Below are 14,737 nucleotides of genomic sequence, written 5' to 3' on the forward strand. Positions count from 1 at the left end.
TCTGGGTAAGCACTGGAACCCCAGGAATCTCTTACTAAACAGAAATTCGGGTGCAGGCAACTTTATAGTCATTACGACGTCTTAAGTAAACAGCTTTAACAAATGGTCTTGAAATTCCTGCACAGCTTCATCTGCCTCTCAGATTTCCTGCCTAAACCCCCTGAAATGGCTGCAATGCTTTGATGAGAAGCTTTCAAACTGCATAAATTGGACTTCCTGTCCTGGTGAGGGTTTCTCCTGGAGAAACTCTGATATACGGGGGTGCCTTGGTTCCGGAACGGCTTAGTTGTCAAACAAATCGGCACCTGAACTCTGCAAACCTGGAAGTAAGTGTTCCGGCTTGCGAACGTTTTTCAGAAGCCGAACGTCTGACGTGGCTTCTGCTCGAGTGTGTAGGAAGCTCCTGCAGCCAATCAGAAGCTGTACTTTGGTTTTTGAATAGTTTCAGGAGTCGAACAGAAACCCAGAACAGATTAAGTTCAAGAACTAAGGTTCCACTCACTGTATATTTGATTGTTGTCCTTTCAAGCAACCGTTCACATAGTAGAAATGGTTGAAATATGGGAAAGTGAGCAAAGAAAGAAAAAGTCAGAATTAATTAGGGTGGCTCCTTTTAGAGCTGAAAGGCAGCATAGAAATATTTTTACTATCAGCAAATTAAAATTGCTTACCATTGGCAGCCAGTAGCTCTTTGGAAAAACAGCAACTCCCTTACAGTGACAAGTTGGACAGCTGTTTGAGAGGATTGCTTTCTCTTGCATCTAGAAAAACTTATCTGGTACATGCCACACTTTGAAATATTTTTTTTACAGTGACAGTGAAAGCAGGCTTCACTTTCATCTGCCTTCCGAACTATGAATAATAGCCAACAAGGAAGCGAGGCAGAGTGGTTTCACAGTGAACTGAGTTGAGTTCTGAGAATATGAGCCTGGCCTTGGTGGGCCATTGCCTGATCCAGCAGAACTCTTCTGTTCTGACATTTACATGGGTCTGAACAACAACAACAACAATGCGACAATGCAACTTGAAATGTGATGTGGTTCTGACTGGGACCTTTCAGAAGCCAAGATCCAAGTCTGGGGAAGGGGCTATGTGTGGAACTTCATGGGGATGAGGAGGGAGATGTATTAAGCCAGGTATCCCCAACCTTCGGCCCTCCAGATGTTTTGGACTACAATTCCGATCATCCCCGATCACTATTCCTGTTAACTAGGGATCATGGGAGTTGTAGGCCAAAATATCTGGAGGGCCGCAGGTTGGGGATGCCTGCATTTAGCCAATATATTATGATCCACAAACAAGAGCCTGGTGCAGCAATGTATTTCGGACCAAATGTTCTGTTGCTGATAATTCCTGGCTGCTCGCCAGCACACAGCTCTGCTCAAATGGCTGATTTCTGAGAAAGAGAAACCTGAGCTGAACAGAAATCTCTCCAGCCAGACTAGCAGAAGCTAAGCACGCACAGGAAGCCTTCCCCAGCAGTCAAGAGACTAGTTTGGTGCGGCCATTTCTGTCCAAAGCAGTGAACCAGCTGTAGGTGGAAAAATCTGAGAGTTTGTGACAATGACTTTACAAAAATTGTTGCTTTTTTAAAAAGCTTGATTGTGTTGTATTGCAGTAAGGCAAATCTGCTATAGAGTCTGCTCCATTGTCTCTAGAACCAGCCAAAATGGGTAAGCAAAGGGGTGCCAACGTGGGAAGACTTGCCATAGCAGCAGCAGCAGCAGCTCCTGTTACCCCACCTTGGGTTGCACCATGTCTTGTGCCAGTCCTACTTGGCCCTGAGATGCTCTGCCTCACACTCTTCCAGTCCTAGGGCTTTCTTTCGAACCCTTTCAGCATCCTCAGCTAGATTATTCAGGAAGCTCGACAGCATCCCATAAGTGGTGGCAAAAGACACCCCTGCCGTGTCTCAGTTCTCCAAAGGACCACAGACCCTGGTGCATGCCAGGAACCCCACAGGCTCTTGCCACTACTTGGCAGAGAGAGAGGAAGGTTTCTAACTTTGCTTCAGAAGCATGCCATTTGCACCCCTCAGACTGCTTTTGTCCAGCTGCCTAGTCTTATGAGGCTCACAATGTACCTTTCCACTGATCAGCCATGTTGGAGGGGGGAGAAAGGAAGGTACCAGATAGTTTGTCTAGTTTCATGGGCAAAGGGGGATGGACGGTGTGGGCGGCTTCAGATAACTGTTAACCTCTTGCTGTCTAGCCTCCTTTTAAACACTCTCAGATACTCCCCAGTCAACTCAACAGGACAGAAAGGGTTTGCTGGCAGAGGACAGTTTGAAACTTTCCCTCTCCACCCCATGATTCTGATGATAATCCCTCTCCCCCCAATGCTGCTGTTAACCTTAGGGGAGAAGCTCAAGAGCAGCAGGAGATCAAACATCATTGGGATCACAAGCCTGCCAGCTGAGGAAGGGGAAAGCAGGCTGGGAGGGAAGGACTTTGAAGGACCTCTGTTAAGACTTACTTGCTCCTTGAGATCCTTGACAAACAGTTGCTTGAGGATAGGAGGATAGGGTAGTTTGTCTTCTCACTTCAGCTGCTCACGCGCTCTCCTGTCCTCTCTGGACTCTGTGGCAGAAGAGCTAGAAGATCTCAACAGACTGATGCTTTCGTTCTTGTGAGTTGGTGCTAGCAACAGGAAATTTGCGGTCTGCCCTCAGCTAGGCATTGAGCATAACGAACAGGTGCAGAAGAGGCTGTGGTTGCTCGCTGCCTGGACCCCCTCCCTCCCTCCTGTTTTGAATTTTGACATCAAAATTCCCAGCTGCAGTCTGCTAGGTTACAGAATTCCCTTTTCTAAGGCTTGGCAGCTTCTAGCTAAGAAGGTGAGAATAGGTGGCTTGTGTTGCCTAAGGACTAATTGAACAGAGGCCAAGTAGGGATGCATCATGGCTGAACTCGTGTTGTTGCAGGAGAACCTGAGCTCTCACTTAAGTTCCTCCAAAGAGTCACACACATGATGCGTTTGGTGAAAAAGAAGTTCGTTTATTGGCTCTGTACAGAAGCATGGTCCAGGGGGATTGCACCCAAAGGCTGGACCTAAGCCTTGGCAAGCCCCCTCTGTTATACCCCTCTCCCCTTACCATAACCTTTCCCGACCAATTACACTTATTCCCTTACTACATATATGCTACATATTTCTTTTTATATGATGACATCCTAGAAAGAAAAAGGGAGAGCTCAGAAAGACTTTGACAATACTAGTGGTCCATCCAGCTGGGAAATTCAGTGATGATTGACATTCAACTGAAATATGAATATCTCCCCCCCCCCCCGACAAAAAAGTTTAAATCTTGACATTGTGGGCTCTTCTACCTGGCGTGCTCTGGTCCATGGGATCACGAAGAGTCGGACACGACTAAATGACTAAACAACAACTACCTGGAACTTCCATTTGCACTCACTGCTGCTCTTGCATATGTGTTTTTCTCAGTGTCTATAGGACATCATAATCAAAATGCCATTTCACATTCTGCTCTCCTTTTAATCCAGATTTTCCATTTCCCTGGGTGTTTAGTTTGGTTTGTTTGATTGTTGTTGTTTACTTCTTGGTGGTTACATGGAAACCATAAATCCAGATTAAATGGGGAAATAACATTGGGTGGCATTTTGATGAGGACATTGTCATGTAGACACTCAAAAACTTCCATGTATGAGCAGCAAGAAGTCCTCAAAAAACTGTGGTGTGGAAGCTTCCTTCCACTCAGTGGGGCTGAGCCAAAATGCTAGTTTACCAGCACATCTGTTGCTGCTGCTTACCGGGAGGGAGAGGGGCAAGGCAGCAGAGAGGATAGTGTTGCATTCATGCTCTGGTAGGAGCATTAAATTTGATTGGCTGGTGGGTCTGTACCATGCTGGACTCCCCACCACGTTGCACCACCCCTCCTTCCTGGTAAGATGCAGGGACACACCGACCGGTAAATGAACTGTGTGGCTCCACCCCATGGAATGAGGCACTTCTGCTCTGTTCAGATTTTCTTAAAAACAAATATTTGCCTTGATCCAATCCACTGTGGTCACTGCACCCACATATGAAAGGGTTGCCATAAAGCATATCAGAGCCCAGAATTTCACAAAATACACATATATGCATACACTTTCACACTTTGCAACTTCCTTTACACCTAGAGTTTTCACCTGGCCTCAACTGCCAGGACCCCTGGGAAATGCCATTTTCCAGACTCCTAATTCTTCTATTTTCTACAGACCCTGCTGTTCAACCCATTGCTGCTGTTGCATTCTTGACATAATGGAAAGCCTACTGCTGCCTCGCCCTATTGCCTATATAGCATTCTAGGCAGGGGTGCCAATTTGGCGAGCCCAGGTTAGCTCTACCCTACATAATTGATCACATGACACGGTACACACACACCATTTGAATGGCAATGCCCATTAACTTGGTCGAAGGGGGGGGGTCTGAGAATGGCAGACCAAGTTAATGGAATATGCAGAGAAGGCGAGACTGACAGGAAAGATCAGAAATGAGGAAGATCAAGTATTTCTAAAAGACTGGAATAATATACTTAAAAGACCACTGCAAACAGTTAAAATCAATGGCAGGGATACAATGACATTGTAATGTGAAATGAACTTTGGAGACTATGATTATATAACAGATGGTTATGGTTAAAGTTGCAGAAAAAGAAAAAGAAAATATTTTCTTTGGAAATACCCATGAAGGGAGGGAAGAGGATCTGAAGGTTCAATGGAATCTTTTTATCTTTATGTTTTGAAATGGTTAAGGTTATAATGTATTAATTTATGTAAAACCAATAAAAAAACTTTGGGGCCCCCGATCCCCTCAAATATTTCATGGGGGGGTGAAGCCCCCTCAGCCCCTAGCCTTCCCAGCTGCAGTCTGCTAGGTTACAGAATTCCCTTTTCTAAGACTTGGCAGCTGCTAGCTAAGAAGGTGAGAATAGGTGGCTTGTGTTGCCTAAGGACTAATTGAGCAGAGGCCAAGTAGGGATGCATCATGGCTGAACTCGTGTTGTTGCAGGAGAATCTGAGCTCTCACTTAAGTTCCTCCAAAGAGTCACACACATGAGGCGTTTGGTGAAGAAGAAGTTCGTTTATTGGCTCTGTACAGAAGCATGGTCCAGGGGGATTGCACCCAAAGGCTGGACCTAAGCCTTGGCAAGCCCCCTCTGTTATACGCCTCTCCCCTTACCATAACCTTTCCCGACCAATTACACTTATTCCCTTATATAGTGGTGTTCTGCAGCTTGCATCATCTCTTATTTGATTGTATACTTTTTGCCACAAAGACAGGCATGCACACTTCTACCTCGTGTCACATGAGCTTTTACTTACTGCTGCTGACAGAGTCTCTGACTACCTATGATTTTCTATAGCCTCCACCCTTTCCAGGCCTGAGGCTCACCGCAATGTCAAGTGAGTCTGTGCCCTAGGTCCAGGTTCCAATTCCATGTTTGCCTCATTGCTACTTGGTAGAGAGCTCAGGAGAACTTTAGCACAGTGCATTTCCTTCAGATGACAGACCAATGGAGGCTCATTGCCTTGTTGTCATTATCTGTTTGCCACACGTACAAGCAGTGGTGTAACTGTGTAAGATCAGAGAGGATGGGGTGGTCTCATACTGATACATGGTTTTAGATGAGGCCTACTAAAATGCCATGTGGGGAGAGGGTGAGAATGTGGCCATGGTAGATGGGTAAAGATCTTGGAGCAGAAATTGTATTCTGTTTACAAGTTTTCCTCTCCCCATGCCTGGCCAGCAACTCAGTTCTGCTCAAACAGCTGATTTCTGAGAAAACTATATCCAAATGGGGTTGTTATAGTTGCTCCTTTTTGTAAACAATTTCTTGGACTGTGCTGGGTCATGACGAAGAGCAAAAGGAAGCAGAAATCTCTCCAACCTGAAAGCAGATAAGAAGCATGCAAAGGAAGTTTTTCCCAACAGTCAAAAGTAATAATTTTTGTATCATATCATCACATTTCTCCTGAGTTTTGATGAAGTGTGAGCCTCACACTGCTAGCTTTTTGAAAGATACTCAGAGTTGAGAGTGGATTTCATGCTCTTTATTCAGCTCATAGTGGTGAGGAGGGAATGGAAGTCCCCTCAAAGTATCTGCTTTATATACATTATTTACACAATGGGCTGCACGTGATTGGCTAATTCCGGAATTCTCTTGTAGGCCAATCAGGTTGTGGATTCACTTCTATCTGGAGCTGGATTGGGTGGCACTAGCCAACCAATCATACTGCTGCATTGTTCTAGGACCAATCAGACTGCTGCATTCTGAATCCTATTGTTCTAGGATCAATCAGACTGCTGCATTTTGGAGCCTATTGTTCTAAGACCAATCAGACTGCCGCAGTTTGGATCCTATTCAACTCAGTACATAACACCCCTCCCCTCTAAGTTCCAGTCCTGCCCGGGAGGTCGCATTCATAGTCCTCAAGGTATGACGGCGGCCAACGTGAGCGTTGCGGCCTGGGTGTTCCTTGGTCCGGGGTTCAGGTTCTGGCTCGTGTTCCAAGGATGCTGGCTGTGATGGGGCCATTTGGTCTGGTGCAGCCAGCTTGCTAAGTCGTGGTTCTGGTTCCGGTGTCCTTTCAGCCTCGCGTGTCCTCTCTGTATTTACTGATTCTGCCTCTCCTGCTGGCCCCTCCTGTTCTATGGGCCTCACTGCCCCACTGTTCCCTTGGGACTCCTCTGACCTGTCCTCCTCCTGGTTTTCTCCCGGGAATCATCGCCATATCTGGTTGCAGTGGCGGTGCCAGCATTGCCCCCCATCCGTTAGCACCTCGTACGACACGGGGCCAGTGACCCTGGTGACTGTGGCGGGTACCCATGCTGGGCCTGCCCCAAAATTCTTTGCGTACACTGGGTCCTGGGCCACGAAGGTCCGAGGGTTCCTGCCTTCCCCCACCACTACCTCATCCTGAGCTCTATCGGGGTGAAGGCGGTCCAATCTGATTGCAAGGCACCGACCCATTAGTAGTTCAGCGGGGCTCCGGCCAGTCGTTGAGCTGGGGGTGCTGTGCTGTGCTATGCTAGAAGGAATGTGGCAAGGCAGTACTCCCAATCCCCTTGTGTCATGCAGCAGAGGGTGTCCTTGGTGGTTTGCACCATGTGTTCTGCTTGGCCATTGGTGGCAGGGTGGAATTGTGCCGAACGGATGTGGCGGATGGCGTTCTGCGCTGTGAAGGTTTGGAATTCTCCTGACGTAAATGCGGTCCCGTTGTCTGAGATGAGAGTGTCAGGGAGCCCGTGGGTTGCAAACAGCCTGCATAGTACCCGGATGGCTGCAGACGTGGAAGTGCGACTTCCAGCCATTTGGTGTAGGAGTCCACCACTATGAAGAATGTTTTCCCCTGAAAGGGGCCAGCGAAGTCCACATGCAGGCGTGACCATGGTGCTCGGGCGGACTCCCAGGACTGGACTGGGGCCCTTGGGGGATCTGGGCGGGATTCTTGGCAGGCCTGGCAGTGTTTGACCCAGGCCTCTATCTCTCCGTCGATCCCCGGCCACCACACATAACTCCTGGCAAGGGCCTTCATTCTCACTACCCCTGGGTGTGTCTTGTGTAGGGCTGTGAGGACCCTTTTTCGGAGGGGCTGGGGAACAACGACCCTACTTCCCCATAGCAGGCACCCCTTGTGGGCCGACAGTTCATGTTTGCGGGTTGTGTAGCTGGCGAATTCTGGCCCGGGGCTGCTGCTGGGCCATCCCCTCCACACCCAGTCCAGGACCCGGGAGATGACCCTATCTTTCTTGGAATGGTGTGCAACTTCTTGTGCCTGAATGGGGCAGTTGGGAAGCAGCTCCAGGCTCATAACCTCTTGTGCAGGGGCCTGTTTCCGGTAGTGGTAGCCTGCTGAGGGCGTCCGCATGGCCCATCGCCTTCCCAGGGCAGTGCATCAGTGCATACTGGTAGCTGGCAAGGAAAATTGACCACCTGAGGACCACCTGAGGACACGAGGAGACAGCACTTGGGGGGGTCTGCTTTTCGGGGGCAAACAAGCCAAGCAACGGCTTGTGGTCAGTCACAACGGTAAAGCGCCGTCCATACAAGAAATCATGGAATTTTTTTACTCCCTTCATGGTTGCCAGACCCTCCTTGTCGATTTGTGAGTAGTTCCGCTCAGTTGCGTTGAGTGTCTGGGAAAAGTATGCCATCGGTAACTCTCTTCCATCCGGTAGTTGATGTCCCAGGACTGCTGCATTTTGGAGCCTATTGTTCTAGGACCAATCAAACAGCCGAAGTTTGGATCCTATTCAACTCAGTACATAACACCTTTGCTCTCTGCCATGACCCAGGACAGTCCAATTAATGATTTACAAGAAGGAGGACGACCTGCAGAGACCCCATTTTCTCAGAAAGCATCTGTTTGAGCAGAGCTGTGTGCCGGGCAGGGGAGCGGTAGAGGACGACTTGAAACAGGATGTAATTTCTGCTCCAAGATCATAAAAGCCCACAGTTACTTTCCCTTTTCAAGGTTATGCAGGATAAACAGTTGCAAATAATCAGCAGCAGAGCATTTAATAACAAATACTTGCCTGTATCAGTTTATTAGGCTTTTGTTGGAGATAAGCTCAAAGTACTACCTTGGTGATTTTAAACTGCATAGGGGTTTTCAGTCTCTGTTTGGGGTCTCCCATCAAAAGTATGTATGTCAATTCAAGATCAAAACCGGTGATACACTGTCATCACTGCTGATCTTCAGCTACAACAAGGCACAGCCTATCTGTGAGTTTATGGGCATTTCCAGCTCATGGACCTTGACAGTGAAACCTGACAGGTCTGAGCATTTGAACCAATATAACATCCCTTATAATGCTTTTCCATTCTCAGAATTTTCTGCAGTGCAAATGGGTCACGTGATCAATGATGTGCAGGAGGCCCTCAGTAGACAAGTTAGTGCTGAAAGGGCTCCCTAAGCAGAACAAAGTACCTCTGCACATGCTAATGCAATCCTTTCACTGCCAACCCCCCCCCCAATCTTTTTAATGCAAATAACAGGAGAGGTCTATGAAGAGAGCGAGTTGGAAGAAAGAGCTTGACACACTTCAGATATGAGGCAGAACCTTGTTGTCATTGCATTCTTATATTAATAAGTCTGTGCCCAGTGCGCATCTGATGTACTGCAGATGCTGGTCTGGTTGTGCAACCATGGAAGTCACCTGCCCTGATCAGCCGAATTCTCCTCATAGCACTGCTCTGTTCCCCCAGCCTGCCATTTACACCCCAGCCTAAGGATTTTATCCAACATTACTCATGCTCAGAGCACACCAGCTGAAATGATTGCACCTGATTAAGTAGATTTAAAAAAAAAAAATCTAGGAAATTTCTACGGTCCTTTGGAAGGCCGGGTTCTGGGTAGTCCTCTTTCATCAATGCCACGCTGCTTAAGTGCCGACAACTCAGGTGCTGCTGAGACTGGCACAGAGGCAACAACAGCAGAGGTGAAGGATTGCCCACATGGGATGCTTCCACAGGTGATCCTTTGGGACTTCCCAGAAAAGGCAGCATCCCCGCTGGCAAACGGGCTGCTTGGACTCTGGCCAGGAATGCGGCTTCGGCTGTTTCTTGCGATCTTATCTCATCCTCGCTGGTTACCTTCGCAATCTTTTTTGCATTTAGTGGTGTGACGATCAGGAGGGAGAGAGGGTATAAAAGAGGCAAACAATGAGAGAAGCCCCAGAAACCTCGAAGCAAAACCTCCAAGAAGACGACTGAGCTTGGCTGAAAAAAATCGATCCGGCAGCAGGTAAGGAGTTGAACTTTTCTCCTCGATCTAGAATGATTTCCGTTTCTTTTTGAGCTTGTTTGCTTTAAAGGAGACTCTGAGCTCCTGGCTTGGTGGGGGTGGCAGAAACAATTCCTGTTGCTGTTTACCTTTTAATTGTTATTTTTTACATTTTTATTGTTATTAACCATTACATTATAGCTATTGTGATATCATATCATACCATATTATTAACAATAATATTATTATTAACAATGATGTTCGAGAAGGCTGCCCTTCTTATCCGCTGCAAAGGGAATAAATAACATGGCATCACCAGGGAGCAAGCAGAGCTGGTGCTACTATAAGGGTGTCTCCCTCCCCCCCCCCAAGCCCGAGTTTAATAAAAGGCGTCTGTCAGCATTGCTGATAGGGATGCAGGTGGCGCAAGGGACGCGGGTGGCACTGTGGGTTAAACCACAGAGCCTAGGACTTGCCGATCAGAAGGTTGGCGGTTTGAATCCCCGTGACGGGGTGAGCTCCCGTTGCTCGTTCCCTGCTCCTGCCAACCTAGCAGTTCGAAAGCGCGTCAAAGTGCAAGTAGATAAATAGGTACCACTCCAGCGGGAAGGTAAACGGCGTTTCCGTGCACTGCTCTGGTTCGCCAGAAGCAGCTTAGTCATGCTGGCCACATGACCCGGAAGCTGTATGCCGGCTCCCTCGGCCAATAAAGCGAAATGAGCACCGCAACCCCAGAGTCGGCCACGACTGGACCTAATGGTCAGGGGTCGCTTTAACTTTACCTATCAGCATTGTAGTGCAGTTCATGACCCCACCCTCTTTGTCTGAGCAGGGAACGGGGTGCAGAACAGAGGAATAGGAATCAGGATGTGCTGCCTGATGAGCCTGGACAGCTCAGTTGGTTAGACCATGGTGCTGATAACACCAAGTTGCAGGTTCGGTCCCTGTATGGACCAGCTGCATGTTCCTGCATTGCAGGGGGTTGGACTAGATGATCCTCAGGGTCCCTTCCAACTCTACAGTTCTATGATTCTGTGACTTTCTCATAGCTCTTTTTCCCTATAGCTGTATTTCATTCATTTATTCATTATATTTCTATAGCTTTCAGGACAAGATAATGTTGCTGATTATGGGTTGTCTTCAACTAACATTTACTCAGAGTAGACCTATTAAAATTAATGGATCTTAGGCATGGTTAATAATTTCATTGAGTCATCACTGAGTAAAGGTTAGTTGACAAGAACACAATGTGGATATTTCCCCCAGTACTGCACTTTAAGAATATTTCTGGGCTCTTTCTGCATCACTTATTTTCACATTCTGGCTCCTTTTTTTCACCTGCCCCTTGGTGACATTTTTAAAAACATTCTTCTTTTTATTGGTGACTTTTCAAAAAGTGGCAGGGCAAGACTTGGCCAGAATATACTAGGGATATGCACAGTGCATTGACATATTTATTTATGAAGTGTTTTATCCAAAGTTTTAGCCAAAAAAAAGGAATCTTTAGTGGGGTGTAAATGCTTCCTTTAGACACATCTCTAGAGGAATGAATAATTTGAGTTCAAAAAGGATCCACATCCCACATAAACATGTTTTAAGGGTTATGTGTGAATGCATGCACATATAGATTTTGAGAGATTGACAACAGGGACAATTCTTCACTTTATTGAAATACTACCAACTGCTGCTCAAACAACCCACTGGTCTTAGAGATATGTCCTATGTAAATTGATCCCCCCCCCCCATAAACCATGGATTGTAAATATGGCCATAAAAGTGTGTTGAAGGCTATCATTTAACTATTGTAGTTTTCTTCTCTTTCACAGATAAACTGAGCCACAAGGAATCCCTGTCATGGATCGTGCCTTAACAAAAGAAACCTTAAAAAAAGACCTAGCTGAAATGAAGTCTGCTTTGGAGAAAAAACCATTTGAAGCTGTTTTAGCTGAAGCTCAACAGCAGTCAAATTTATTAAAGAACATGACGTTTGAAATTGCCATCACAGGAAGAGCAGGTGCTGGGAAATCATCTTTTGTCAATGCCCTGCGAGGAATGGAAGATGATGAAAAGGGTGCAGCTCAGACGGGGGTGACAGAAACAACAATGGTGCCACAAGAATATACACACCCCACATTCCCCAACTTCAAAATTTGGGATCTACCAGGAATTGGAACAACTAAATTTAATGCAAAGGAATACCTAAAGAAGGTCAATTTCAGCAAGTATGATTTTTTCATCATCATCGCCTCAGAGCGCTTCACTGAGGATGACGCCAACTTGGCTCTTGAGATCCGTAAAAATAAGAAGAAATTCTACTATGTGCGCAGCAAAGTGGATATCGATATAGAAAACTACAGGCGGTCAAAACGCATCAATGTGGAGGACACCCATGAGATGATGCTGTGTGAGAAGAAGACACTTGACATTATACAGAAAGATTGCTATGATAATTTGAAGGCATTAGGTGAGTCTTCTCCAAGGGTCTTTCTGATATCGAGGTGGGATTTGAGCAAGTATGATTTCCCCCTGCTTCAAGAGACCATTGAACAGGAACAGGATGAAATCAAGAGAGATGTTTTAACTATGTGTCTTCCGATTTTAACAAAAGATAGCATTAAAAAGAAAAAGGCTGCTATGGAGAGCCTGATATGGAAAAATGCCATGGTGAGTTGTTCTGTTGGGTTGATTCCTCTCCCATTCCTCTCCCTTGGTTGTGACATTGCCATTGTGGCTGTGACAATGAGGGATATCTGCAAAGTTTTTGGCTTGGATGAAGATTCCCTTAATATGCTAGCAAATCGTGTGGGGAAACCTGTTGAGGAGTTGAAATCTGTTATTGAACATACCCCAAGCCCTGGTAAGATCACAGCAGAATTCGTCATGGATGTCTTGAAGAGGTCAGTAATTTGGGGAGCAATCACAGCGGTAGAGCTGGTTGTGGGTTTCATACCTGTGTTGGGGTCTATCTATGGTGGGGGCAGTTCTTTTGCTACCACATTCTGCTTGCTGAAGAATTTCCTGGAAAACGCTGTGAAAGATGCAGAGAAAGTTCTGGCAAAGGCTGCTGAGCCCAAGAGACGCAAGTAAACAGCCAATACATCTACCTGGGAAGAGACATCCAGGTACAACATCATTATCTCCTCTTTCTACCACAGCATCAACCCATTGCTTTCTTCACAAGTTCGTCTTCTGGTTTTGCAACATGGCATCCTAGCATGCTCCCTTTATTACTCTTCAGCTCAGCACTTGTAGGGTTGCCATATTTCAAAAAGTGAAAATACAAGTATTTGAGCTTTTCGCGGGGGGGGGGGGGAGGTTGATGAGCTTTTTGAAGTTTTTGAGCTATTTTTATAAGGAAATTCACCAAAAAAAAAAAAAAACCCCAACACTTCTGACATGGGTTGCCATTTTTTTCCATATGTTTTCACAGACATTTTTTACCAATTTTTGAAAATTCTGCCTGGACGCTACTTCCGACGGATGAATCCCAGACATATGGAAGTCCTGTTGTAACAATGCTTAATCAGTAGCCTGCCTGCCTGATTTTTGACCAGTTAAGAGGTTCCTTATCTCCTACCTGTTAAAGTGATGGATGTCATCCAAGGCAAATTAAAAAAAGATCAAACCTTGGCCTCCTCTACTTCTCCCCCTTCGACATGCAGCAAATTTGCAGCAGCAAAACATAAAGAATGGAGAAATGAAGAGACGAGAAATGGCTTCAGAGAGTTCTATTGCTGTTAGGCTTAATTTAATTGTGATGCAGAATTAATATCTGAAGGATAATTTAGCAAAGGTGAATCTTAAAATTACAGCCCTGGATCAAAAAGTTACTGATCTTAATGAGGAGATATCAAAATCAGAAGCAGGTCAAATAAAAAAGATATAACACAGATATCGTCTTGGGTGGGATACTGCGAGACATGCTATATATACTATATAGTTTTGTAGCCTTTAGTATATTTTATGGTTATTTTGTTGTTGCTGCTTTTAAAAATGTTTTAATGTATGCTCTGCCTCCTTTGATTGCTATTCTTTCCTTTTCCCTTATTTACTTAATCTCAATGAAATAATAAATATTAAAATTTTAAGAAATGGTTTTTTTCTGAATCCTCCCTACTGCAATTATTTCCCCAACTGTTCTAAATTTTTTTTTAAAAAAAATCCTTTAATCCAGGCATGGGAAAGCTGTAGGCAACACTCCAAATTTAGGTGCCCTAACCTGAACCACAAGCCTGTTTTCTCTCAGCCTCCTTGCTGTAATGATTAATCTTTGGTTCACCAGCTGGGTGGGTGGGTAGGGGAAGCCTGAGCCTTTAGGGAGGGTTTTTTCTCTGGAAGTAAGCATACACATACCCACAAATTTCCTTGTATTTTAGGATGCTATGAAACAGAGAAAGACTGGTTCATCTTCAACATAGTTGGAGGGAGTTTTGGGTGTCCTCCTGCCACAAATAACTCCAGATCGGTGCTTCTTATTCTTTCTTTGTTTTTGTTTTGTTTTTGAGGGATATGTGCTTTTTATTTTCCTTATTTCGTTTCTTGGTTTTTGAGAAAAGAAAGAAACCAGAGACGACATCAGAAGAAGAAACAAGACTTGAAATCAGGTCTCTGTCCATATCAGAGCTTGAAACTAGTTCAAGTTCAACATGTCCGTAAAGGAACTAATTCCCATTCATGTTCATCCCTTTATGAAACAAACCAGTTCTCTTTATGTTCAGTTCATTTCAAGTTCATCCAAATTATCCTTGGCAAATTTGTTTTGTAGAAATACTCTTAAGCATTTAGAAAGTGCCAATGAACTTGAAGATGAGCTAGAAATCATTCTTCGTTTTGCCCCAACATCAACTTAATTCATGTTCAGTTTGCCCAGCAATTATGGGAACTACTTTCACATGTAGTTCAGATGTTTTTCAAAGTAATTCCGTGCACATTGAACTTGTTCATTCCAAGCACTAGCCAATTGTTTTTGAGATAGTTATAGTCCATGTGTGATTTTTCCAGCTGCTGAG

General features: G+C 45.4%; 4 protein-coding genes across 6 annotated transcripts in view; 2 read left to right on the forward strand and 2 right to left on the reverse strand.

The window, feature by feature from the left end:
- Positions 1 to 2,513, reverse strand: part of LOC128418426 (interferon-inducible GTPase 5-like) — a 219,045-nt gene extending 216,532 nt beyond the window's left edge. Inside the window, exon 1 of the mRNA XM_053398094.1 lies at positions 2,476 to 2,513. The gene's annotated coding sequence lies outside the window, so the exon portion shown is untranslated. The remainder of the gene's footprint in view (positions 1 to 2,475) is intronic.
- The window catches only part of LOC128418415 (interferon-inducible GTPase 5-like), a 175,179-nt gene that overhangs the window by 116,977 nt on the left and 43,465 nt on the right, over positions 1 to 14,737 (reverse strand). The gene's annotated exons all lie outside the window — the stretch shown is intronic.
- Positions 1 to 14,737, forward strand: part of LOC128418423 (interferon-inducible GTPase 5-like) — a 133,923-nt gene that overhangs the window by 40,956 nt on the left and 78,230 nt on the right. The window lies entirely within an intron of this gene.
- On the forward strand, positions 9,670 to 13,006 carry LOC128418429 (interferon-inducible GTPase 5-like). The gene is made up of 2 exons (XM_053398095.1): positions 9,670 to 9,749; positions 11,555 to 13,006. The coding sequence occupies exon 2, from the start codon at positions 11,583 to 11,585 to the stop codon at positions 12,813 to 12,815; it is 1,233 nt and encodes a 410-aa protein (XP_053254070.1). The 5' UTR covers positions 9,670 to 9,749; positions 11,555 to 11,582; the 3' UTR covers positions 12,816 to 13,006.

This window comes from Podarcis raffonei, chromosome 8 (genome assembly GCF_027172205.1).
Source record: "Podarcis raffonei isolate rPodRaf1 chromosome 8, rPodRaf1.pri, whole genome shotgun sequence".
NCBI classification, from domain to species: Eukaryota; Metazoa; Chordata; class Lepidosauria; order Squamata; family Lacertidae; genus Podarcis; species Podarcis raffonei.